Genomic DNA, 24,191 nt, shown 5'->3' on the forward strand with positions numbered 1-24,191 from the left:
AACGGTTTGCCTTCTGGGGGGAACACCTGACCCGGTAAAGATTGGTTCCTATTTATAGATGTACCCTTCAGTTAGACCTAACACAGCATACATTCTGTTATTATAGCCTTTCATGTTAGCTTCAACCTGTTTTTTGCTGAATAAAACTTCCTGCTTAGGAATTAAAAATAATACCTCCATGTTAATTTGACTTCTGCTATTTTTATTTTTTATTATTTATTTTTAATTTTGGTGTATTTTCATATTATGAGTCACAGATTTGGTTTCAAGTAACCTCCGTTTCACTTTAGAGGATTTTCCGTTTAGCGGGGAGTTACCAGACCCAACAGTTAGTGAGATCAGCTTGTAGATTTCCCCCAAATTTTACTGGAGGTCTGAATAATTGATATCAGGTGATGAGGTGCTGCTGATGTCAATACTGTAAGAAACTTTAATTATGTATGTTAAAGTTCATCAGTGACAGAACTTTTATCCAGCTAGTTTGAGCAATGACCTCCAAAATCCTTAATCTCACACAAGAAATGAATTTAACTTCTTTTCTTCTTCCCACCAGATGACGTCCGCTACACCCCCTTCCTCTCGCAGCTCCTCCCCTCAGAAAGTTTGCCACTCTCAGACACAGACAGATGTTTTAAAACCCTTATTAGGGGGTGGCCTAACCGGCGGGGGCGGGACTCTGAGGAAGAGGAGGCGTGTCCTGTCCAAAGATGGGAGAAGCAACGTGCGCATCGAGCACGTCAGCGGACGCAACGCCCTGTACATGCGTGACCTCTGGACCACCTTTCTTGAGATGCAGTGGCGTTACAAGTTCTTCCTGTTCACTGCCACATTTGCGGGGACCTGGTTTCTGTTTGGGGTGCTCTGGTACCTGGTGGCGCTGGTGCACGGAGACCTGCTGGGTGAGAGGGCAGGGAGATTTTAGATTTTAGTCTACATGATCCACTCGCCTCTCTGTAGATAGTTTTCATAGGGAAGCTTTAGGGAAGGTAGTTTCAACAACAACTGACATGATGGCTTATCTGGAATTAACAGAACATTGTTTCTGGAAGTGCCTTTGAGCATTTCATTGCATTTATTTTGTATTCCACACATGCACGCACACAAAAAACAACTATTGAAACAATATGCAAAACCAAAGGGGGGTACAAACTCTCCCCAGACATCTTCTCAGGAACTATAGTTTCTCACCTGTACACAGGCTTTGAGTCAGCAGCAGGAAATGACTCAAAACTAAATTGTGTCTGCACAGACACTAAATGCTACTAACATATATATATATATATATATATACACACATACACTATATATAGGTGTTGATACTCTACATGTATATAATCTAAAAACGCTAAAAGGACACTGATAACATCTAGCTGCCAGTCTACCAGTGACAGTTTAACCAATAACTTCCTGATGGCTGCCTGCACATCCTGCACAAGCATTAGCATATTTCTCCTGTGTTGGAGACTTTGCAGGTGCAGAGGTTTTAAAACCACTTACTCGGGTTTTAGCTCAGAATTTTTTGCCAGTGACATGCTATGACCTGTTGCAACACAGATTCCTTTTTCACACCAAAGAGAATAGGCCACATGAAAGAGTGAGAATGGTAGAACAAGCTGCAAAAGCAACAAGTAAGGTATTTTGCATTGTGTGCACATGGGAACTCCAGACATGTAATCCTGTGTGTTTTTAATCATACTTGAGCTACTTTCTGCACAAGTGAAACACAGGTTAGTTGTTCAACAAATGAGTAAATGCATTCCTGTGTTGTAAAATTAAAATACATGAGGTCAGGGTCCCAGCCTGGCACTATGCATCTGAACATACAGACATTCACTGAGGTGGCTTAGATGTTGGTGTTTATTATATACCCCTACCTGCATAAACCTGGCCTTATAAATAAACATTAGAGTTAATAGGAAGTGATGTTATCTTCAGTCCAACTTCCGCCACAACCCTCTTCTGCTTGTGTTTGCTCTTCAGCTGATAGCAGAGAATTTAAGTTCTGCTAAATGTTGCATGTCAGTAGAATCTGTTTCAAGGCACTCTTTAAATAGTCTTCATACCATAATAAAAATATAAACGCTGACGCAGGTTATAATAAGCTGAATGCTGCAACTGTGTCCCTCCAGAGTTTGACCCTCCATCAAACCACACACCCTGTGTGATGCAGATGCAGACACTAACGGGAGCGTTCCTCTTCTCCCTGGAGTCCCAGACGACCATTGGTTACGGTTTTCGCTGCATCACCGAGGAATGTCCAGCTGCCATAATCCTCCTCATAGTCCAGCTGGTCCTCACCATGCTCATGGAGATCTTCATCACTGGTACCTTTCTGGCCAAGGTACCCAAAACATAATTGCAAAGTGAGATACAGTGAAAAGAGAGTACTGTCTTATGAATAGAGATCCATGCAGCTAAATGAGACTAAAAGCTGAAGTATGTCTCCAGTCTTTAATAACTCAAGCGTAACTGTACTCGCTTCATTGCTGTGTGCATTCATCTGTTTCCATGTTAAGTTGGGGCAGCAGTGGTTCGTGCTAAAGCACTAGGTTACTGATTAGAGGAATTCTGGGTTACTGCCCCAGCACTGCCAATCTGTCCTTTTGGCTCCTGTTTGCTCCCACCCCCAGCTTCCTGACAAAAAAACAAAAACATTTACTTATTGTACTTGTGGAAAAACAAAACAAATGCATGAATCTAGGGCAGCACAGTGGAATGGTGGTTAGCAATGGTGCCTGACAGCAAGCACTAATGCCTCTGGGTTCGATTCCATCTGGGGCCTTTCTGTGTGGAGTTTGCATGTTCTCCCTGTGTCTGCATGGGTTCTCTCCAGGTACTCCAGCTTCCTCCCACCATCCAAAGACATGCTGGTTAGGTTCATTGGTGATTCTAAATTGGCTGTAGGTGTGAGTGTGAATGGTTGTCTGTCTTTCTGTGTTAGCCCTGTGATAGACTGGAGACCTGTCCAGGGTGTACCCTGCCTCTCGCCCAATGACAGCTGGGATAGGCTCCAGCACCCCCGCGAGCCTCCAGAGGACAAGCGGTTGTAGAAAATGCATAAATGAATGAATGAATGAATGAATGAATGATTCTTTTTGAAGATTTTCAGAATGATTGAGTTTTCCGTGATCAGGTTGCACGGCCAAAGAAGCGGGGTGAGACTGTGAAGTTTAGCCAGCATGCTGTGGTGTCAACCTTTGAGGGACGACCCTGTCTGATGATCCGGGTGGCCAACATGCGCAAGAGTCTTTTGCTTGGGTGTCAGGTACGTTGTATGGAGATGGAGATAAACAAGAAGAGGTATTAAATTCAGTCCTATGTCTAAAGAATTGACAGTGAAGTTAATCTTTAAACTGTGAACCCGTTTAGCTGAAACAACTTCTCCTCAGGTGACTGGAAAACTGCTCCAGACGTCTCTGACCAAGGAAGGTGAGACGGTTCGTCTGGATCAGAGAAACGTTCCCTTTCAAGTGGACACTGCCAGCGACAGCCCCTTCCTCATCCTGCCCCTCACCTTCTACCACGTCATTGATGACAACAGCCCCTTGCGAGCCTGGGCAGCAAAAGGTATGTTTGGTGTGGTAACTTGTGTAGGTCTGTAGTGGAACATCCTTTGGAAACTACCATGGTTTCAAAACCCAGTTTTTTCATCCTCTCTAACATGTCATTCATACCACTGTGGACACAAATGTTTTCATTCTTGTTTCTTAAAATGTGGTCTGTTGGCAGAGTCTGTTGTGTTTCTCTCTAAGCCATGGCAACTGTTTGTGTTTCTGTTCATTCTGAGGAGAGACTATAAGCTGTTATTTGAACAGTTACTGTGTCACAGTCCTTTCTATGGTGGTAGTCCTGTTGACTCAGATATTGTTAAACCATACTTTGTTCAGACGAGAGCATTTCAATCAAACATCTGCCTTGAGTCAGTTTAACACTGCAGGATTCTCACTTACAGACTTAAATAAAAGCAAGGTTTAACTGTATTAATATGAGGTATCATATAGTAATTTATAATTGAGTAATGATAACAGCTATTGATGCAGGAATATCCTATATTCAAATGAAATGTTTACAACCCTAATTTTTCAGAATCAGAATCAGAATACTTTATTAATCCTTCAAGGAAATTGTTTTGTTGCTGTTGCTCCCATAAAGTGACAGTTGCTAGCTGAATAAAGGTAATACAAAAATATATAAAAATAAGTAAGATGCATTTAAAGTTAAGGAACAATATTGCACAAGCATTCACAATATACAGAGGTAGAGGTTGCAAATAAATTAACAGCGTCTAAAGAGTGACCAACACTCAGTGGGAGGAGTTATAAAGTTTGATGGCCGCAGGCAGGAATGACCTCCTGTGGCGTTCTGTTGTGCATTTGGGTAGAATGAGTCTGTTACTGAAGGTACTCCTTAGACTGGCCAGTGTGTTGTGGAGTGGGTGAGATGTGTTGTCCAGGATGTAAGACCATCCTGGACAACACATCTCTTGCCAGCAGTATTTCCAGTGTATTTCTAAAAAAACAAAATATTGTATTTTATGCTGAAAGAACGTACTTTGTGATACTGTGGAGTTTAAAAATATCCCTGTGGTAACCTTCCGAGAACAGATGTCACAAGATCTGCAGAACCACAGTATTTCCTCTTTTTGTGCTTTGCTTGACTCCACACTTGCTCTGAGAAAAGAGAAGTGTCCTGTGGTGATCATACCTTATTTCTCACATCAATGTAATTAATATATAGTGAATGCATTACTTTACTTCATCCTTTGTTTCTCCTTGCGTCCTTATGAAACCAAATGCTCAAGAGCACTACTAGTAGTAAAAAAAAAAAACTGCAGTGTGCCTTTAAGTTAAGTGTTTTTGTTTGTTTCTTCTTCCATTTTTCCTTTTCATCCTCTACCTCTTCTTTTTAAACTCAATGCGCCATCTCCTCCCGTCTCATTTACCTACACCAGGCGGTGGCTGGACAGATCCAGAATTGGCCGACTTTGAGCTGCTAGTGATCATGAGCGCAACAGTGGAGCCAACCTCGGCCACCTGCCAGGTTCGCACATCCTACCTGCCGGACGAGATCCTTTGGGGCTATGAGTTTCCTCCTGTAGTTTCCCTCTCCCCATCAGGCAAATACGTAGCGGACTTTGCCTTTTTTGATAAAGTGGCCAAGACCAGGTCCACCCCCATCTTCAAACCAGCCAGCCCTCAGCATGGGTACCAGAGCAATGGAGGCGGAACAGTGCCGGAGGTGTCTGTTCCAGAGAAGATTCGCCTGGAGCAGAGCTACAGGGAGCAGCGAGGGGAGGACCGTGGTCGGGTCAGGGACACTCCTCTCAGTGTTCGCATCAGCAATGTGTGAAAAGACAGTCTGCTTAATAAGGGAGTATTTCACAGAAAGCAACACAACGAGATTGTGAAGGTCAATATCAACAGAAAATCTGTGAAACATATCAGAACAGATGGTCTTTTTAGACAATTTTGAACTTTTATCAGGTGAATATTAGGGGAAACAAATATGGAAGCCTGTGGAAGTTTGTCACCGCCATATGTTTACTGCAAAGGTTGAACTTTATTCATATGATGGTATAACGCACAGTCTAACTACAGCTTTACACAGCGGAGTGTGGTGAGAGCCCATTCACCTTACACTACTATACTATTTACACTTTTTTCACTAAAAAAATGAATAAATTGAAAAATAAAACATGATGTGGAACGGAGATGGAAACCTAGGTTGGCTCTTGAGGGATTTCAAGAGAACTAAAAAATCTAGATTAGAAATGTATGAAGAGGTGGTTGGGGCACGATAGTATGACAAGGTGAACAGAAAACACCCACTCATAGATTTCTATTTTACTTCATCTGTTGGTGGTGGAAACCTGAAACGAATATGACTAAGGCCTGTTAATGACCACATACTAAATGTGTAAAATGTGCTTGTCACAAACGCATGGCTCAGCACAGAAGATCCAGTTCTTCAGGTCAGGACTCAGCGGTCCACAACTGGCCCTATTTGTACACATTTTAGCCAGAGAAGACAGATGGTTTGAAATACGAGTAGAGGAAGTGACCATGTGATCATGGAAAACCCTTCTCTCAGCATATGTCTATGAGAGGTTCTCAGCCATTCAAGTCAGGGTACAAACGAAAAACAAGCGGACACAAGGGCAGCTGGGCTTGTGAGATTTCTTGGCTTCCTTTGGAGTTACTGAAGATGTTCTGTCCCACTTGCCATTGTTTCAGCTTGTGTTTTGTCTGTACCTTGACTTTAATGGCTGAGAACCTTCACAGACATATGTTTAGAGAAGACCCCAGATGATCTGAGGTGGCTACTGAAGAAGTTACTTGGAAGAGTGGTGAAATGTCCACAGGAAACCCTACAAGTCCAGTTGCCCTTGTTTTAGCTTTTTGTTGGAAATACCTTCTCTGTATAGGAAGGCGGATGGAAGCACAGTTGATACCTCTGCGGGACATAGACACTGTAACCTACGTATGTAGCATACACCAGTGCGAGCCGTTTATGCGCTCGTCAGTCTGGCTCGACCTGTAACAACGCCACCCAAACTCTAGTCAGAGCTGTGTCTTTTTTGCCAGTCGGGTTAACTTGTGTTTCCACTTCCTGCCTCATTTTCTACTTCCTGCTTCACATTCAACAAAGGCGACTGAAACTTTCGCCAAAATTTCACCGAAGACAAGTCATACAAATGTTTGTATCTCCAAACCTCATCAGTTAACCTTTCCTTGATGTGTTCCATCTTTATTAATCCAAAACCAATTTGATTTGAAAAAAAATCTTGTGGAAAGTGCAAATACCAAGCTGGAAACACACTCCTACCAAGCGGACCAATCACAGATCTTGTGGTCTGTGTCAGCGTGATGTATAGTTAGATTTCTGATGAGGTGCACATCAGCTATGGTGTTAGGGTCTGTGTAGGGTCGGGGTTGACGGCATAGCTATGGTAGCAAATTAACGCAGAAGCATAAACCGAGCAGGAGACACAGTTCATCTGGCCCCAAAAACGTTTCACCTCCAGTTCAGTCACACCTCAAGTGTGACGTTTCTCACCACTAATGGGTTGCTACTTGATGATGGTGAAATGTCTTCAAGAAAAGTCAAAACAAGTCCCGTTGCCTTTGTTTTAGATATACTGTGATCTTCACAGACATATTGCTCTTTTGTGTACTGTATCTCTTGATGGTGTGGGTATTCGATATTATGTATAACTGTTAAATGTTTCATAATGTTAGCACTTTACATGAGCACATGTTGTACATTGGCACTTTAGGAAGGTATGTGTAAAACGTGTAATACTGCTAAAGACACTTAAACAATGAAAATCACTGGATGTACATCAACTAGAGGACTTTTTAAAACAGATGATTCCTTTCTACAAAGCTAACTGTAATAGTGTGTCTATGACTGAGTACAATAAATTTTCTGTATGTGTTATGATGTCTTTTTGAGGACCCAACAGCTGGGATGTAGAAACCGATAATACACTATAATAACCAGTTTTATTGGATAATTTTTAAAGTTGCAAGTTGGAGATGTGTGTTGGTGGTTGAAGCTGAGTGCAAATACCAAGGTGTAAACACACTCCTACCAAGTGGACCAATCACAGATCTTGTGGTCTGTGTCAGAGTGATGCATAGTTACATTTCTGATGAGGTGTGTTGGTGGTTGAAGCTGAGTGCAGGTCAGGCAGGTGGCTGATTCAAGGTAAGATGTGACGTGGCCGGCTGGTTATAATGACCAGATTTTGATGTTGGCAGAGGTGACTCGAAATCCTGGAGAGCCGAGAACAAATGAGTTAAATTGCAAACAAAACGAGAAAACACGTAACAAACTTTTAGAGAACTGGAAGATACACAACAAGGAGAAAGAAATTCAATCAATAGGGAAAAAAAAGTCAAGGAAGACAAGACACACAGAGGAAGAAAACAGAAACACAAGAACAAAGAAACAAAGAAATGTAAGTTTCTTTTGGTTGGTCTTTTTCCATTATCATTTTAAAGGTGCCATGTGTAAGAATTGAGGTAATTGTCGTAATACCAGTTTCACAGCCCTTGATGAAGTACGGAATCCAGGCCGGAGACTTTATGCTGAGCACCAACATCCTGCTACACAAACATATCAAACAAACTTCTAGCGAAATACTAACAGCATCTTACTTACCAGTCCAAAAGAAATGTTGCAAGTTTGGAGTCGAACGTCATTTCTTTCATGTCCATCAGTTGTCTCCAGCGATGATATTCACTCGGGTTCTGTTCCTTTTTTTATCCGATTTTATTTGTGCTTCCGAGCGCGTTTTTTTCCCTGCAGCGGGTGGTTGTGGTGGTGGTAAGGGTCTCTTGTCAAGAGCTTCAGCCATTCTTCTGCTCTCTTCCCTGAACTGAAATGTAGGCCTAGTAGTGGGCTGTACTTTCCACACGATTGACATCAGGTTCAAGTACGCCCACAAGCCGTGCGAGTTATTCGTGTATTGCAGTTTGGCTGGCGGTTATGTTGCCCGCATACCGCCTCCCATGGCCGAAACTGGTATTACAACACCTGTCGGGCTGTAACTAGTAATTTAGCATGCTAATTCAGGTTGATATCTCTGCAGCACTATACCTTGTCATTTTTTTTAATGGCATCATCGCCCTTATTTCTTCTCATTCTTTTGATGCGTGTAGCTAATTTTTTGGATATTTTTACCTCAATTCTTACACATGGCACCTTTAAACCTTAACCCATCATAGTGCACTGTTTCAAAACTCTCATATCTGTTTTTTATTTCCTCAGTTCCAGTGTCTCCAGTTGAGATAGTAGTGACCTCCATCAGCTCACATCCCTGTAATATCAATGTGACTGTAGTTCATTCAAATCTCACATCAGCAAAACTGTCACTTGTATCCAACAAACCTGCACTCAAGGGGAAGAAGAGAGCTTGGAAGTCACACAATATTCTTCCTCTCTCACAGTCTCCCTGCAGCAAGGTTACATCATCTGTAACCACAGCTATGCAATCAGCTGGAAACAGGACAAGAAGGAGATCAAATCCTACTGTGGGACAGGTAAGACTGAAAAGGTGTAAAGATGTAAAATGTGCTCATTTTAAAGACCTTGGCATATATTGAGTTATAGCGTAGGTGGGATATAATTTTTTCCATGAAGCACTATAGCTTTTCCAGTTCTCACGATGCTTTTTTCGCAAGTGTGCTGCCTTTGCTAGCTACAGTATTCTTGTGAGAAGTTTTCAGACACTCAGTGTCATGAGTTTGCATGCAATGCTTTGGGGGAAAAAAAATTGCTGCTGTTCTCCTGTAAAGAGCTTAAAATCTTAAAAATCTCTCCTTTTCCATATATTATATATTTTTTTTTTATGAGTTTAACTTAGGAGGTTATCATGACTGTAGCCTGTTTTGCTTGTGAAGTGTAATAGTGGATCGGCTCTCACAAACTAGAGGCACTCCTGCTCTCACTGATCGTTATCTCTGTGTCCCTGTGGGAATATAAAGCAAGTGTAAGCCACATCTTTTCATTCATACTCTCATGTATGAACTGACTTGTGCACTTCCTTGAACTGGATGGCATGTGTTGAAATGGCGCATATATTCTTATTGGCTGTTTTCGTGCTGTATTCAAGTCAAATTCAAGGTAAAATCTTATTTTTCAACTCATAGTTGATGTTTTGTATCGTTTTAATTTTAAAATCTGCTTTTCGTACTATAGCGTGCAGAGAAGGAAGAAGGTCCAGTAAATGTTGAAACGTGAAAATGATGTAAACAGATATTAAAGTATTGTCCATAGTACATTGTAACCGTAAATGTTTCTTGAGAGAGGAGACATGTTTCTGTTGGAGTTTGTCTTGTCTAAGAATTTAATATAAAATAACAGAGGATGTAACCATTTCCTGGGTTCACGACTTAAAATAGTGCCACAACAAATTTAGTTTTTCATGACAAAGTTAAAGTTAGAACTTTATAACCATTGTCACTTCATCTCCTGACTTACTGGCAGTACTATCATACACCTTAAATAATACGTAGGTTTACCAGATTTGCAGTTTTTAGTGGGATTAATAAAACATGTTGATCAATTACATCCAGTCTTTCAGCCATGATATCTTTAAAACATCCTGTAGTCAGACGGTCTCTACTTGACTGAACTTCCTCAAAAAAAGGATTTAAAGTTGAGAATACCAGTGAAAAAAACCCCACAAACTATGTTCAGCGCTGCTTTTATGATAAAACACAGCGTGAAATTAAATCATGCAATTCTGTGTATCATCCCACAGATACTTGATCAGTTTGGGATCTAGTGAATTTGGAGGCCAGGTCAACACCTTGTGCTGTTCTTCATGTTTTTTTTAGTTGTTCCTAAAGCATTTTTGTGTGTGTGTCTGTGTCAGGCTGCATCCTGCTGAGGATGGCTGCTGCCATCAAGGAGTATCATTGCTATGGGGTGGGGGTGCCTGGTCTGGTCTAGGTGGGTGGTACATGTGCCAGGTCCAAAAGTTTCCCAGTAGAACATTGAATTGTCACAAAATGGTCAAAATGTGACAATTCACAACCGTGTACAGTGCTTACTGTACATGTCTGCTGTAAAGCAGAAGTTGGACAAACTGACATGGTTACTGTTTGTTTGCATGTTTCTTTGTAGCTGACACATAATTTAAAAATTAGTCATACGTCTGTGAGAGCTGTTGTAACAAATGGTGGAATGAAAAGGAAGAAAATAAAAGCAACAGACACATCAGTGGTTGTTGATGAGGTTTTCACTGATCAGAATTCTGTTAGAAATTAAGTATACATGTTCAATATTTGTGATTGATCTTTAATTTCATTATCATGTATCTACTGTTTTACAGGGTCCAGTGCTGTGACTCCTGTGTTTGTGAAGAGAGGAGATGATGTACTTCTGGAAGTCATGGATAATGATCCAAAGGAATTTGACCTTCTTGTCTGGAAATTTAATAGAAGCACAAGAAATTTAGTAGCATATTCACCCGGAGAACCACCAGTCTCTAAAAAGGTTGAGTTCTCTGTGAAAAATTACTCAGTGAAACTGAAGAATCTACAAGATGCAGACAGTGGAGTTTATACAGCACGAATGACAGAGGGTCTAAGTGAACAAACAGTAGCTGAATACATGGTCACAGTTCAAGGTAGGTTTCTCAACATTTCAGACACTGACAGAGAACATCTGCTGTCATGTTTCTAAACCTCCTCCACCTACTTTCCTCCATCAGGTCCAGTGTCTCCAGTTGATCTGAATCCAGACTCTGTGTCCATCAGCTCAGACTCCTGTAACCTCACTGTGACCTGCAGCACAGAGGACTCAGACATCAGCAGCACTTTCAGATGTGACACCAAAACCTGCTTTCAGGAGGGAGGAGAGCAATCAAAGGTCACCAACTCTGGAGCTTCCCTCCATGTCCACCTGTTGAATGACACAAGCATCTGTAACCATAGCAACCAAGTCAGTTGGACAGAGAAAATGACAAAGATTCAGGATTTCTGTTCCCTACATGCTGGTAAGACTGACAGACTGAATAAATAAATTGATTTAATAACAGTATCTTTTGAAAGGTTAGTAGTTTTACGCTTTAAGTTTGGCTGTTCTTATTAGGGTTTAATGGAGCAACTGAGATGCAAAAAAGACATTTGTTCTCTAAAACCTCTCTAAAACCACAGAACCTATCAGTAAATTGTCCACTGTCACTGTGTTTTGTTTGGGTTTTCTACAAAAATATTCAGTCTTGTGATATAATACCCACTTGTAGTGAGTACAGACTTAAACTGTTCACCTCTGGACAAAAGATCTATGTTTCTGTTCATCACCACAGAGTAACTGGGAAAACAGTTTACTGTTTAAATGTAATTTCTAGGACATAGTTCTAGGACGCTAAATTATGTTGAGTGACTGAAACCAGGCATCATTTTCTAATCTGTTTTTTGTTTTTCTGTACAGGGCTTGAACACCCCCGCCACCATATTTTTGTCATCGTGTGTTCAATAGTGGTAGCTGTTGTTGTCTTATAATTCTTGCTGCATGTTGTTATCATCGTAAGAGAGGAAAATGTAAGTCCAAATGTTTATTATATCTTGAATTACAAACTAGAAAGATGACTCTGTTTTATCTCCTGCCTTACTCATTAATAATGCTGAACCCTTCTGTATATAGTATTCATGATAGTTTACAGCTGTTCTTTAGAAACAGCAAATGTTCAGACAAGCACCTGTGTTTTAAAATCTCTAGTCTATGTGCTAAGCTCATTCATTCTCAGAATCCTTCACTTGTGATCACCTACATTATAAAACATCACATATGGAGACTTTATAGTGTGTGTCTGTGTGAGATTAGAATTATTTATACTTGTAAGAAATTTGGACTCAATGTCTGAAAAGAAAAAATACATTTAAACCTAATCACCATTCATTTAATTTCTTCATCTCTGTCCTGCAGATGACAGAGAGAACGTAGAAAATACAGTGTATGTGGTTCCTGAGGTAAGTGTCAGGTTTTGTTGGCCAATTTTTACAGTAGAGCTTTGAGCATGCGTTCGGTAATCCCCTGTACACAAGTCACTGATGAATTCCTGATTTTTCTGATGAAGTGGTCTGTTTGTTGTTTGTGGACCCCGACTTATAACCAAATTGGCCTCAGGTCCATAGACTTTATGTTATTTGTCAAACTACAAATATTCTTAGATAATGAAAAACAGAAATAAATTACTGCTCATTGGTATCAAAACTAAGAATAATGTGAGTGTAAGACTCAGGTAAAATCTGCACTCATTGTCTTTTGTTGTCATGCTCACAGAAATGTTTAGTTTCTGAAGGATACAGATGATTGAACCCTCACCCCAAAATGTCAACTGTCTGTTGTCAACTGTTTTTTTTTTTTTTTTTTTTTTACTTCAAGGTTGATCTGAATCAGCGTTCAGCAGATGATGATTCAGGTCTTTCTCCAACCTCCACCTACAGCTTGGTTGGGTCTCATACTGGACTCAAAGGATCCACTAAGACTAAAGACAAGAATCTGCCATAGAGTCTGTATGCAACGGTAGAAAAGCCTGTCAGGTCCTGAGAAAAATGCTCGAAGTATACTGTATATATTCTACATACTGATGTTAACATAACCTTTGCCCAGACATGATCTGGGCTTCATAGTATTGTACATACAGTAGATATTAAAGTTAGACTGATGCATAAAACCAAAGAAAAGTGTAACAAACAGGATCATCACTGTAGTGAACACCTTTTAAAATGATTTACACATTTCTAAAATACAAAAACAATGAAGGAATATGTTGTGCTGACAATAATGTATAAAATGATTGTTCCACTTTGTTCACAAAACAATTTACAGTACATGGATGTAGGTTTGAATCAACAAATCACATTTGATATTTTATATATTTTGTTTTTCATATTATGTAAGATACTTGAAGTTAAGCTCAAAGCTAAAGTCACTGCTACCAAAGATTATATTTGAACTAAAAATCATATTTTGAAACATACCATTTAATTTTAAAGGATTAATGCACAAAAGTAGGTGGGCTTGTAAGGAGTCATCCACAGGTTATTATTGTCAAGTTTCAAGCAGTTTACTGTGGTGGTTTGTTAGATTCACTCCACTGGCTGCCCGTCCATTTTAGGATCCATTTTAAAATTATTTTATTTGCTTTTAAAGCCTTGAATGGCCTTGCCCCACCTTACCTCTCTGAGCTGCTGCACCCCTACACCCCAAGCTGATCTCTGATCTCTCTGACCTGGACGATGTCATCTCTGAGAGGCAAGCGCACCTTGCTAGTGCTATGGTTTGTCCACAACTAGGGATGTCCCGATCAGGTTTTTTTGCCCCCGAGTCCGAGTCCGAGTCATTTGATTTTGAGTATCTGCCGATACCGAGTCCCGATCCGATACTTCTACAGTACATTAAAAAAAACTAGACAATTCCCCTGCGGGAAATCGCGAGAGTGATGCAGTGGCCGCAGCAGTCTGCGATACCATGCTATATTGCTGTGATAGTACGATGCTACGATGCTATGATGATGCTACTATGCCAAGATGCTACAATGCTATGATGCTAAGATACTAAGATGCTATGATACTAAGATGCTACAAAGCTAAGATACTATGTTGCTACGATGCTAAGATGCTACAATGCAATTATACTAAGATGCTATGATGCTTTAATGATCACCTGTTCATATAGTCATAATATAATCCTGGTTTGACTACAAAAAGTAATGGTCAGGTCAAGACAGGTATGAAAGTATTCGCGACTTACGTCGCGAATGTCTTTACTAAGTAGCATGTCTTTACTACCATGAGCAGCAGCTATAACAAAAAGCACAACTCAAATAGTCATTTAAGGCCTGGTTCCTACTGACTGGATGGGTGTGAGTTTGATGTCATGCAGGGTACAACAAACCAAACAGGATGAGGAGGATGCAGTAGGCCTGGCTGAGAGAGAGAGACACTGAGACCCCTCCCAGCTCCACCTGAAAGCCAGCATCAAATAAGGAAGAGAGTGGGAGGGATCTCACTAGGATCCCCAGACAAAGAACGAGCAAATCGTAACAATTGATCGTTAATCATAATAATTTTAACAATAAATCTCATTACTCCTACCTGAGCAATAGTTTAACAGTTTACGGCACAGTCTTACAGTTAGAAAAACAATAATATTAAACTTAACACATCCAGGCTGTAACAAGGAATCAGCGATGAAGTGAAGACCTTCAAATTGTCCTGCGAGTCCAGCTCTTTGTCTCATGTTGGACGTCACTGCAGTCTGTCTGGATCAGCTGGAGGAAAACTATAGGCAGACAAATAGACATGTCAAATAATGTTATGTAACATACTTAATATAACTCTTATGAGTGTTCAACAGCTCATTATTTATTTAATTAAAAACATCATATTATATTAAATTACTCCAATTATATATATATACTGTCATTAATGTTGTTGCAAGCCATAAATGTTTCCTACTTTATGTGGTGGAATAATATATTTTTCAGTTTGACACAGTTTAATTTAAAAATATCTTCCCTTTAAATTGTAAAACTTCAACATTATTACTGTGATAAGCACCTGCTAGCAAGGCGGCGAATTAGCCGGCGGCTAACCCCACTAGCCTCCGCGTTAGCTCACGGCTAACTGCCGCGGCGAATTCGTGTTTAAAATAAAGGAAAAGGTCAAACATGACTGAGAAGTTGTCATTCAGTCAATGAGAAGAGCTATAGCTAAGAGGCCCAGCAGCTGTGTGAAAGCACCATGGGAGACAGGGATGGTTTGGGGGGTTTTAATGTTTTGGCAGATCATGTTTTCCACTGAGAGCTCTTTTCCCGCCTCTCGTCCCCTGCAGCTGCGTGTGTGAACCATTAGGCGCGTTCGACTTGATGCAGATCTGTCTGAGTCTGACTTGACGTGATGCATGCTGGGTTGTCATGCTCATAGATCTCGAATATGATTGGTTAAAATGAACTTGTTCTACCCAGCATGCATCACATCATTAGGCGCGTTCGACTTCATCAGAGAACGTCTAATATGGGGAGAAGTTCCACTCTCACTGAACTTCCGGGTTCTGAACTGTTGCAGTTCCACTCTGATTCCATATGAGGGCGCTCTCAGGACGAGTGCAGAATGAATGGCGGTCTATGGAGCAGTACCCCTCAAAATCCACTTTTCTCAGGATATAATTTTTTGTGCAGTAATTTGAATATTGAATTTGAAAGGAGATGCAAAGAAATTACACACTGCTGGGTGTTAGATTTTTTAGAGTCACTTATTTTGCTTTAAAAAGTATTTTAAAATGTCAATGACGTCATACACATCGTACGACCAGATACTGCTTTACGGCAATCCTTCAGTCACTGCTTTGGTGCTTTCGCGCTCTGCACTTTCTTTTCTCTCGAGGCATGGACAACACAGCTGACACGGGTAAATAATCGTGCTAGAAGAGTTTCTGTTTCGTTGTTTTAAAAGACCGGGCCGAAAAAAAAAAAACTTGGGCTAAAAAGTCCGTCTTAACATTCTGGTCCCGCTTCGGATGCCACGATGCCGTCAAGCGGGATCTGGTCGTAATCAGTCCTTCACTGACCAATCAGCGTTCATTAGCACAATGCTAGCGTGTTATGGGCAACAACAACTCAACCTGTAAGAAAACGAAAGGACATAAGTTCTCGTTCATTCAACTTTTGACCTATAATCCATGTTGAACTTGCAAAACCTACAATCAAATCTGAGATTTCTCAACGACAATCGGGTGAAAGAGACACATTTAGCCGTTTAGCTCCATAGAGTCCCATTCATGTTGCACTCATGGCGATCGCCCCCAGTGGAAATCTGGTGGAACTGCAACCAAAATTCGTTACAATGGGACTTAATAGAGAGTGGGAAGGCTCTCCGTAGACGGGCTCTGACTTCATGCAGATCTGAGCAGATCTGACTTGACGTGATGCATGCTGGGTAGAACAAGTTCATTTTAACCAATCATATTCGAGATCTATGAGCATGACAACCCAGCATGCATCACGTCAAGTCAGATCTGCACAGATCCAGAGAACGTCTAATATGGGGAGAAGTTCCACTCTCACTGAACTTCCGGGTTCTGAACTGTTGCAGTTCCACTCTGATTCCATATGAGGGCGCTCTCAGGACGAGTGCAGAATGAATGGCGGTCTATGGAGCAGTACCCCTCAAAATCCACTTTTCTCAGGATATAATTTTTTGTGCAGTAATTTGAATATTGTATTTGAAAGGAGATGCAAAGAAATTACACACTGCTGGGTGTTAGATTTTTTAGAGTCACTTATTTTGCTTTAAAAAGTATTTTAAAATGTCAATGACGTCATACACATCGTACGACCAGATACTGCTTTACGGCAATCCTTCAGTCACTGCTTTGGTGCTTTCGCGCTCTGCACTTTCTTTTCTCTCGAGGCATTGACAACACAGCTGACACGGGTAAATAATCGTGCTAGAAGAGTTTCTGTTTTGTTGTTTTAAAAGACCGGGCCGAAAAAAAAAAAACTTGGGCGAAAAAGTCCGCCTTAACATTCTGGTCCCGCTTCGGATGCCACGATGCCGTCAAGCGGGATCTGGTCGTAATCAGTCCTTCACTGACCAATCAGCGTTCATTAGCACAATGCTAGCGTGTTATGGGCAACAACAACTCAACCTGTAAGAAAACGAAAGGACATAAGTTCTCGTTCATTCAACTTTTGACGTATAACCCATGTTGAACTTGCAAAACCTACAATCAAATCTGAGATTTCTCAACGACAATCGGGTGAAAGAGACACATTTAGCCGTTTAGCTCCATAGAGTCCCATTCATGTTGCACTCATGGCGATCGCCCCCAGTGGAAATCTGGTGGAACTGCAGCCACAATTCGTTACAATGGGACTTAATAGAGAGTGGGAAGGCTCTCCGTAGACGGGCTCTGACAGATCTGCATGAAGTCGAACGCGCCTATTGACTGTATATACTATGGACAAACCCTTCGTGACGTCACCCATTGGTTTCTGAATTCAAAAATGAAGCCTCTAGTGGGCGGAGACTTCGGTCGCCATGTTGGATTTGCTTTACTCCGCCCACACTCGGATACTCCAAATATGGACATGGGTGTCGTGTTGGGTGTCGTGTTGGGGCGGACCTGGACTGCAGCCTGGACGCTGAAACCCGCCCACTCAACTCTCCGCTACCGTATTAGCTCAGGCTATCGAGCTAGGCTAATCGCTATCCGCGGTGCTAGCAGCCGGCTAACACGGCAAAGCGGCCAACTCCCCCTTTTTCCTCACCCGTCCTCCCAGCACCCCAGCTCATCTTGCTCGAGGTAAGTTCACCAGTAGATATCGAAATAATCAGTTATGTCTTAATTTTAGTTATACACAACAAAAAAATAAAGGTAGTAACTTGGTTAAATTACAGCTGTAGATTTTGTCGAGTGTTGCAGAACTTTGTCAAGTTGTCATAAAACATTTACTCAAAACACCAACTAACCTGAATCAAATGACTTCACCGTTAAACTTTTAAGTTATATTTTTATTAAATAATTAATATTTCGAACAACTTTAGTGGATTATGTTCCTTGAAAATATGTTTACTATCGTTAATAAACTTTGTTGGTGCTGGCTGCTGTTTAAAGCTCTTACCATAAATGACATTATGATCTGTAAAAGACAGGCACATTTATATTTATTACAAGATGATTCTCTTTCAGTAACTAGTTAATATACGTACTGGTATTAATTTTTTTACCCTTCAAATGTGACATAATTTTGTTAACTTAAACTTTTTTCGGCATGGGGCCTAGAGAGCTGTGACCACCATGGAAACAACCTCAGTCTGCAGGACGTCCTCATCTGTTGGTTTGTCTTGGTGGACTACAGTGGAAAGGCCTTCCTCCTTTTTTTTCTATAGCAAATATTTTTAAATATTACATTAAAATCCTACTTGTATTTGCACTCCTTTTGTCTTTCATGCTTCCTGTAGATCTTTCACAAATGTCACTGTTAATCTGAAAGTTAAAAAATAACAGGCAATGGTGTTCAACACATGAGATAGAATACAGAATTGTAGTTTATGTAGAAAGGTAACAAACAAAAACTGTGTTAAAATGACCACAATATTAACACTGAAAACTGATGAATGTCAGCAAGTCCAACATTTGCTGTTAATTTAAATTATATTTAGTCTTTTCTATTTTAATAACAAAAAAATTACTGTTATACAAGCAGTGGTTTAACAAGTTAAGATCAAATGCATTCAGGGAAACATCAATATTATAGACAACACGTTTCCAAGTTGTTTAGTATGCTTTAATATGTTAACAGATGTAACAGTAATTACAAATACTTGTGTCCTGTGAAATAAGTAACGTTTTCAACCTCTTTATTATTATTGTTGTTAGTGTTGTTTGTTGCCCAGATTTCTCTCTCCCAAAGTGTCCTATAGAAGAAAAAGGTAACTGGTTAATAACAGTGGCAGAAAGAAATACCATGGTCTGTCTAGTGCAGGCCAGGAACACTGGACAAACATATAAGAAACTAAAAAGCACGAGGACATAAGGATAAAAAAAATATATAAATATGACAGATCCAAGACTGGAGAACCTGTATATGACATCTGTAGCAACAAAGGCCTGTTCAGGTGTCATTAATCATTTTAGGTTACACAAATCTTATTGTAATTGCACACAGGTCGCCACTTCTTAATGATTTTAAGATATTCGTTATATTGCCAAAATCAAGTTCAAAATTAACATTACATGCATGTTAGCTAATTTATGAGGTGAACTATTTTTACCAACGTCATACAGAAGCATTAGGTTTAAAAGTATCATCATCGTAAAGTCCAACACTTCTATATTACGTATTGATTTCTATACAAGTCGGTTTAATGACCGTAACAACCAACAATGTGCTCCCGTTAACATCGCAGCTAATGAAATACCTGAAGGCTAATTCATTAGCTGGTTAACGAGCTAGCTAACAAGCTGAGCTAACGCGCTTGTTTTGTTAAGCGCAAACACCAATGCTTGCTAATTAGTGCGAACTTATTTAGAATAAAACTAGTGTTTCACTCACCAAAAAAACTGAAGAGCAGATTTCTTTGAAGGTCTGTTAGAACAATTAACCGAACAACAAGCCATTGTTTATTCGGTTTGTCAGTGGTATTTATGTGTACTATTTTCCAAAACTGACTACAAGCACGGCCGGATGGTCGTGACACCAGTTAGCTAACTGGGGACTAGCGGAGAGACCAAAGCTAGCAGTTACCGCCAAGGGACCGCGCCCATACGTCACCTGTCACTCAAGGCGGGAACGCCCTTAATAATGCAGAATTTTAAACCTTAATAAAAAATAAACGAACACGTTAGAAAAAAATTCACCCCCCGTACAGTTGTCACGAATAGTGAAATAAGGCATTGAGACTAAAACCGTTTTTTGTACCAGGCTGTAAACATGTTTAATATTGCTGTAAAGTTGGGCATTTTAACATGGGGGTCAATGGGGATTTGCTCCCTTTTGGAGCCAGCCTCAAGCGGTCACTCGATGAACTGCAGTTTTTTGCACTTCCGCATTGGCTTCAATTTTCAGACCCGGAGGTTGCCGCCTGGCTAAATCACTGGGCGGCTAGTCGTTAGCGTCTGTTAGCAGTTTAGCTATTCACTGACCTAATAAGATGAAGGAAACGGGTCAGGGATGTTGTGTCAGGAGTTTCAGCAAAGCAGCCAGATATAATTTGTGTTTAAAATAAAGGAAAAGGTCAAACATGACTGAGAAGTTGTCATTCAGTCAATGAGAAGAGCTATAGCTAAGAGGCCCAGCAGCTGTGTGAAAGCACCAAGGGAGACAGGGATGGTTTGGGGGGTTTTAATGTTTTGGCAGATCATGTTTTCCACTGAGAGCTCTTTTCCCGCCTCTCGTCCCCTCCTGCTGCATGTGTAAGCTGGTTGGGGTCTGGTTGTCATGGCTACCAGAGTCAACTGACGCTGAAGTCTCCTTCTCTCTCTCACCTCTGCCTGAGTCAGAGGGAAAGTGCAAACTAGGATTTGCCCTCCGAACAAGTGCTCATAAATCAAAAACTACAAGTCCTATCGGGAAAACGAACACATCGTGAGCGTCAGCCGAGGGTTTTCTACAATTTAGTGTTGTTCCCACGCGCCTACTGCGAAAATTGTGGCCGTAGTCGTTTTAGGAAAAAAGTATGCGACGTGAAAAATCGGCGAAAAATCGCTCTCGCTTTCCACATACACACACATGGGGAAAAATTCGAAAACTAGTCGGCGCACTCCTCGCTCGGAGGAGCCTGCAGCCCAAACCGTACGTCCCACACAAATAAAACCCACACCATCTGAAAGCCAACAAAAATCCCTACGTTTTTACGTATTTTTTATCTCTGTACCTCAAAAACTGTGGCCACCACGTGAGATTGAACCTTTTTTTTTCAGAATATCACCGAAACTCTGAAGTTAGAGTGTCGGTCAGAGTGGGCCCATAGAGCCCCATTATAAACGCTGATTTTTAATTTTTTTCCCCAAATTTCACCAAAACGTAAACTGCGACCCTGACCAAACCGTAAAAGGTATCGAAACGCTGTTTTCAGGAAGAGAAAGCTACACTTCCCGTGCCTCGTACAAACTTCCAAGCAAGTTTCTACTACAAAGCATGGCCGAGTAATCACTCGACAAAGCCAAGCTGTAAATTTTGGAATGTTGCCGCTTTTTTGGGGCTTCTCCATTCATTTCAATGGGAAATTTATCGCGTTTTTTTCGCGACTATGTCGCGAAAAAATCTTGTTTGAAAAAACTGTATAGAAGCATACCGAGTCCGATCGAGATGCACGTTTTGATGTATTTTGTGTCTGTGTGCGACGAACGGTATTTGAGTTGAAAAGTTTCGAAAAAGTTTAATAATAAAAAGAAAAAAACATAGTGAAGAACAATAGTTTGCATTGCAGGCACTGCATCACTAATAAATATAAATATACATATATATATTCGATCCCTGATCGGGATGTAACGTCCGATTCCGATCGAGTCTGAAACCACGTGATCGACCCCGATTTCCGATCACGTGATCGGATCGGGACATCCCTATCCACGACCTCAGAATCGGAAAAATATTCCGCCATGTTGCAGAAAAACTAGCAGAAGCAAATTACAGGTAAACAAGCAGACCATCACATGATCTGGTCTAGGTGGATGGTATATGTCTAAATAACATCCACGTGAATAAATGCGATCTCCAAAAGATTCCTCAGTGGACAAAATGTTGTGGCTGATTGGTGTATACTCAGAGTTGACTGATCTAACTCAGACCAGCTGTTAGAGACTGTTATGTGCGGCACTTGTGCTCTCGCTCTCTCTCTCTCTCTCTCTCTCTGTCTCCCGCCCTTTATATCTGGGGCATGTTTCCGACAACGCTAGAGGCCAGGTTGTCTTTTAAACTGAATTTTCTTTGCCCTTAAGCAGGTGGTTAATTTCATTTCCTACGAGGTATTACAACTTCGTAGGCTTTATTATTTTAGTTTGGGTTGTAGGTGGCTGGTAGCCCTGTTTTAGTTCTTTGTTCATTTTATTTAGGTTTAGTTTCTTTAAGTAGTTCAGTTACTTAGTGGAATGAGGTCGGGGTCCTGTGGCCCTATGTGGGCTGGCCCAGTTACCACTACAGTCCTTTTTAGTTCTTTGAGTTTGGTTTGTTTGGTTTTTCTCCCCTGCTTTTTGTATGTTAAATAAAACACACAATGTTTGAAACTTCAGCTTTGGTCTGGCATCCCTTTTATATGTTATGGGTCTTTTGAGCTGTTTTAGAAAAAGAGACCGTAACAGAGACAAGATCACAGAGTTTCACAACTTTGAATTGCCCAGCTCAGTGTGCAGGGTTAGGTTTATTAATCCTGATTTTTTTCCCCTGTAATTATTGCTTTTGTTGTTTTTACACGGCATCATCCTCCCCCCACTCCCCCCAATGTGTAACAAGCATTTTATTTACAAGGTGAGTACAGTCATTACTGGGATAATCAATAAAAGACTACATAGCCAGTGATTCCATTGTATATATTCACTAAAATAATTTGTGAACGTTCCTAAAAACCTCTTCAAGAGTTTTGTGCATTTAATTCATCATGAAACACTTAAAAAAATCCATTTTTGAAAACACGAACTAAATCATGAATCCTATTTCCACATCATAGCAGAAAAAACAATATGAAATATATAAAAAAATAAAAAATAAAAATAGTAGAGGCGTATAATTGGAAAAAAAAAACATCCAGAGTTCACAATGAAGTTTTTCCAGATACGAGATTGAGCTCTATGTACTTTTGATTAGTGGAGAACTGTTTATTCTTGTTTCCTGATCTTCTCCATGAGGTGGACACTGATGACGACAGACACCATGATGATCAGACCAACAGAGAACACGACTGTCTTCACCAGACAGATGGAGACACCATCAGAGAGACCTGCAAACATGATAAAAGTGTCAGAGCAAAACCAGAACAGGTTCAGCTACATTAACCTTTATGTTATTATTAGCATTATTTTGTCTGTCAGTCTTACCAGCATGTAGGGAACAGAAATCCTGAATCTTTGCCATTTTCTTCGTCCAGCTGACCTGGTTGCTATGGTTACAGATGATTGCACCATTCGACAGGTGGACACGGAGGGAAGCTCCAGAGTTGGTGACCTTTGATTGCTCTCCTCCCTCCTGAGAGCAGGTTTTGGTGTCACATCTGAAAGTGCTGCTGATGTCTGAGTCCTCTGTGCTGCAGGTCACAGTGAGGTTACAGGAGTCTGAGCTGATGGACACAGAGTCTGGATTCAGATCAACTGGAGACACTGGACCTGATGGAGGAAAGTAGGTGGAGGAGGTTTAGAAACATGACAGCAGATGTTCTCTGTCAGTGTCTGAAATGTTAAGAAACCTACCTTGAACTGTGACCATGTATTCAGCTATTGTTGGGTCATCTAGACCCACTGTCATTCGTGCTGTATAAACTCCACTGTCTACATCTTGTAGATTCTTCAATTTCATTGAATAATTTTCCACAGAGAACTCAACCCTTCCAGAGACTGTTGACTTTCCACCAGGTGAATATCCTACTAAAACATTGCTTGTATTACATTTCCACACAAGAAATTGAAATCTCTTTGGAGCATTATCCATGACTTCCAGAAGTACATCATCTCCTCTCTTCACAAACACAGGAGTCACAGCACTGGACCCTGTAAAACAGTAGATACATGATAATGAAAAATAAAATTCTAACTCAATATACAGCATAGTTTTTAATGTCAATACTTTATCCTACATGTTTGCTCTCCATCCTTCATATTTAACCATGTGACACCTTTTCAGATGTGTCTGGTTGAAGAAATCAAGCTCATGCACCACCTAAAGACACTTGCACTGCCACTGCAAGGACAGCAGAGGGGCTGCAAGGGGACGTAATGATTTGTCTTGTCCCTGCCAGAATGTGCCACATGCTGAAGTGTCCCTGAGTAAGACACTGAACCCCCATTCTCACACCAGTGCGTGGCACTGAGAATGGGTAGATGCGTCTGTGACTGTAAAGGCTTTGAGTACCAATAGGTAGAAAAGCGCTATATAAAAGCAAGGCTATTACCATTTTAAACAATCAATCTTTAATATACCAATAATGTGAAATATGCTTAATTAAAGGTGTGTCAAC

The 24,191-nt window shown here is 40.7% G+C and overlaps 3 protein-coding genes across 3 annotated transcripts; 2 read left to right on the forward strand and 1 right to left on the reverse strand.

The window, feature by feature from the left end:
• The first annotated feature begins 378 nt into the window (after positions 1–378).
• On the forward strand, positions 379–5,394 carry LOC311489374 (ATP-sensitive inward rectifier potassium channel 10-like). The gene is made up of 5 exons (XM_084546440.1): positions 379–899; positions 2,130–2,341; positions 3,134–3,265; positions 3,390–3,567; positions 4,952–5,394. The coding sequence occupies exons 1-5, from the start codon at positions 554–556 to the stop codon at positions 5,347–5,349; spliced, it is 1,266 nt and encodes a 421-aa protein (XP_084402566.1). The 5' UTR covers positions 379–553; the 3' UTR covers positions 5,350–5,394.
• Positions 5,395–9,575: 4,181 nt separating this feature from the next.
• LOC311489918 (SLAM family member 6-like) lies at positions 9,576–13,026 on the forward strand (the record flags this gene model as incomplete). Its single annotated transcript, XM_084547228.1, has 5 exons — positions 9,576–9,630; positions 10,844–11,140; positions 11,225–11,509; positions 12,442–12,485; positions 12,901–13,026. The coding sequence occupies 5 exons, from the start codon at positions 9,576–9,578 to the stop codon at positions 13,024–13,026; spliced, it is 807 nt and encodes a 268-aa protein (XP_084403354.1).
• A 9,813-nt stretch (positions 13,027–22,839) lies between these two features.
• LOC311489919 (uncharacterized protein) lies at positions 22,840–23,782 on the reverse strand (the record flags this gene model as incomplete). Its single annotated transcript, XM_084547229.1, has 3 exons — positions 22,840–22,961; positions 23,059–23,343; positions 23,428–23,782. 3 exons carry the CDS (start codon positions 23,780–23,782, stop codon positions 22,840–22,842), a joined length of 762 nt encoding a protein of 253 aa, XP_084403355.1.
• Positions 23,783–24,191: the final 409 nt, after the last annotated feature.

The sequence above is a fragment of the Chelon labrosus genome (assembly GCF_963514085.1).
Source record: "Chelon labrosus genome assembly, chromosome: 6".
Classification (NCBI taxonomy): Eukaryota; Metazoa; Chordata; class Actinopteri; order Mugiliformes; family Mugilidae; genus Chelon; species Chelon labrosus.

Coding starts and splice junctions, on each gene's coding strand:
- LOC311489374 (XM_084546440.1), top strand. CDS start 554: ATGACGTCCGCTACACCCCCTTCCTCTCGCAGCTCCTCCCCTCAGAAA. Junction 900..2,129: donor GGTGCACGGAGACCTGCTGG/GTGAGAGGGCAG, acceptor GTGTCCCTCCAG/AGTTTGACCCTCCATCAAAC. Junction 2,342..3,133: donor CTGGTACCTTTCTGGCCAAG/GTACCCAAAACA, acceptor TTCCGTGATCAG/GTTGCACGGCCAAAGAAGCG.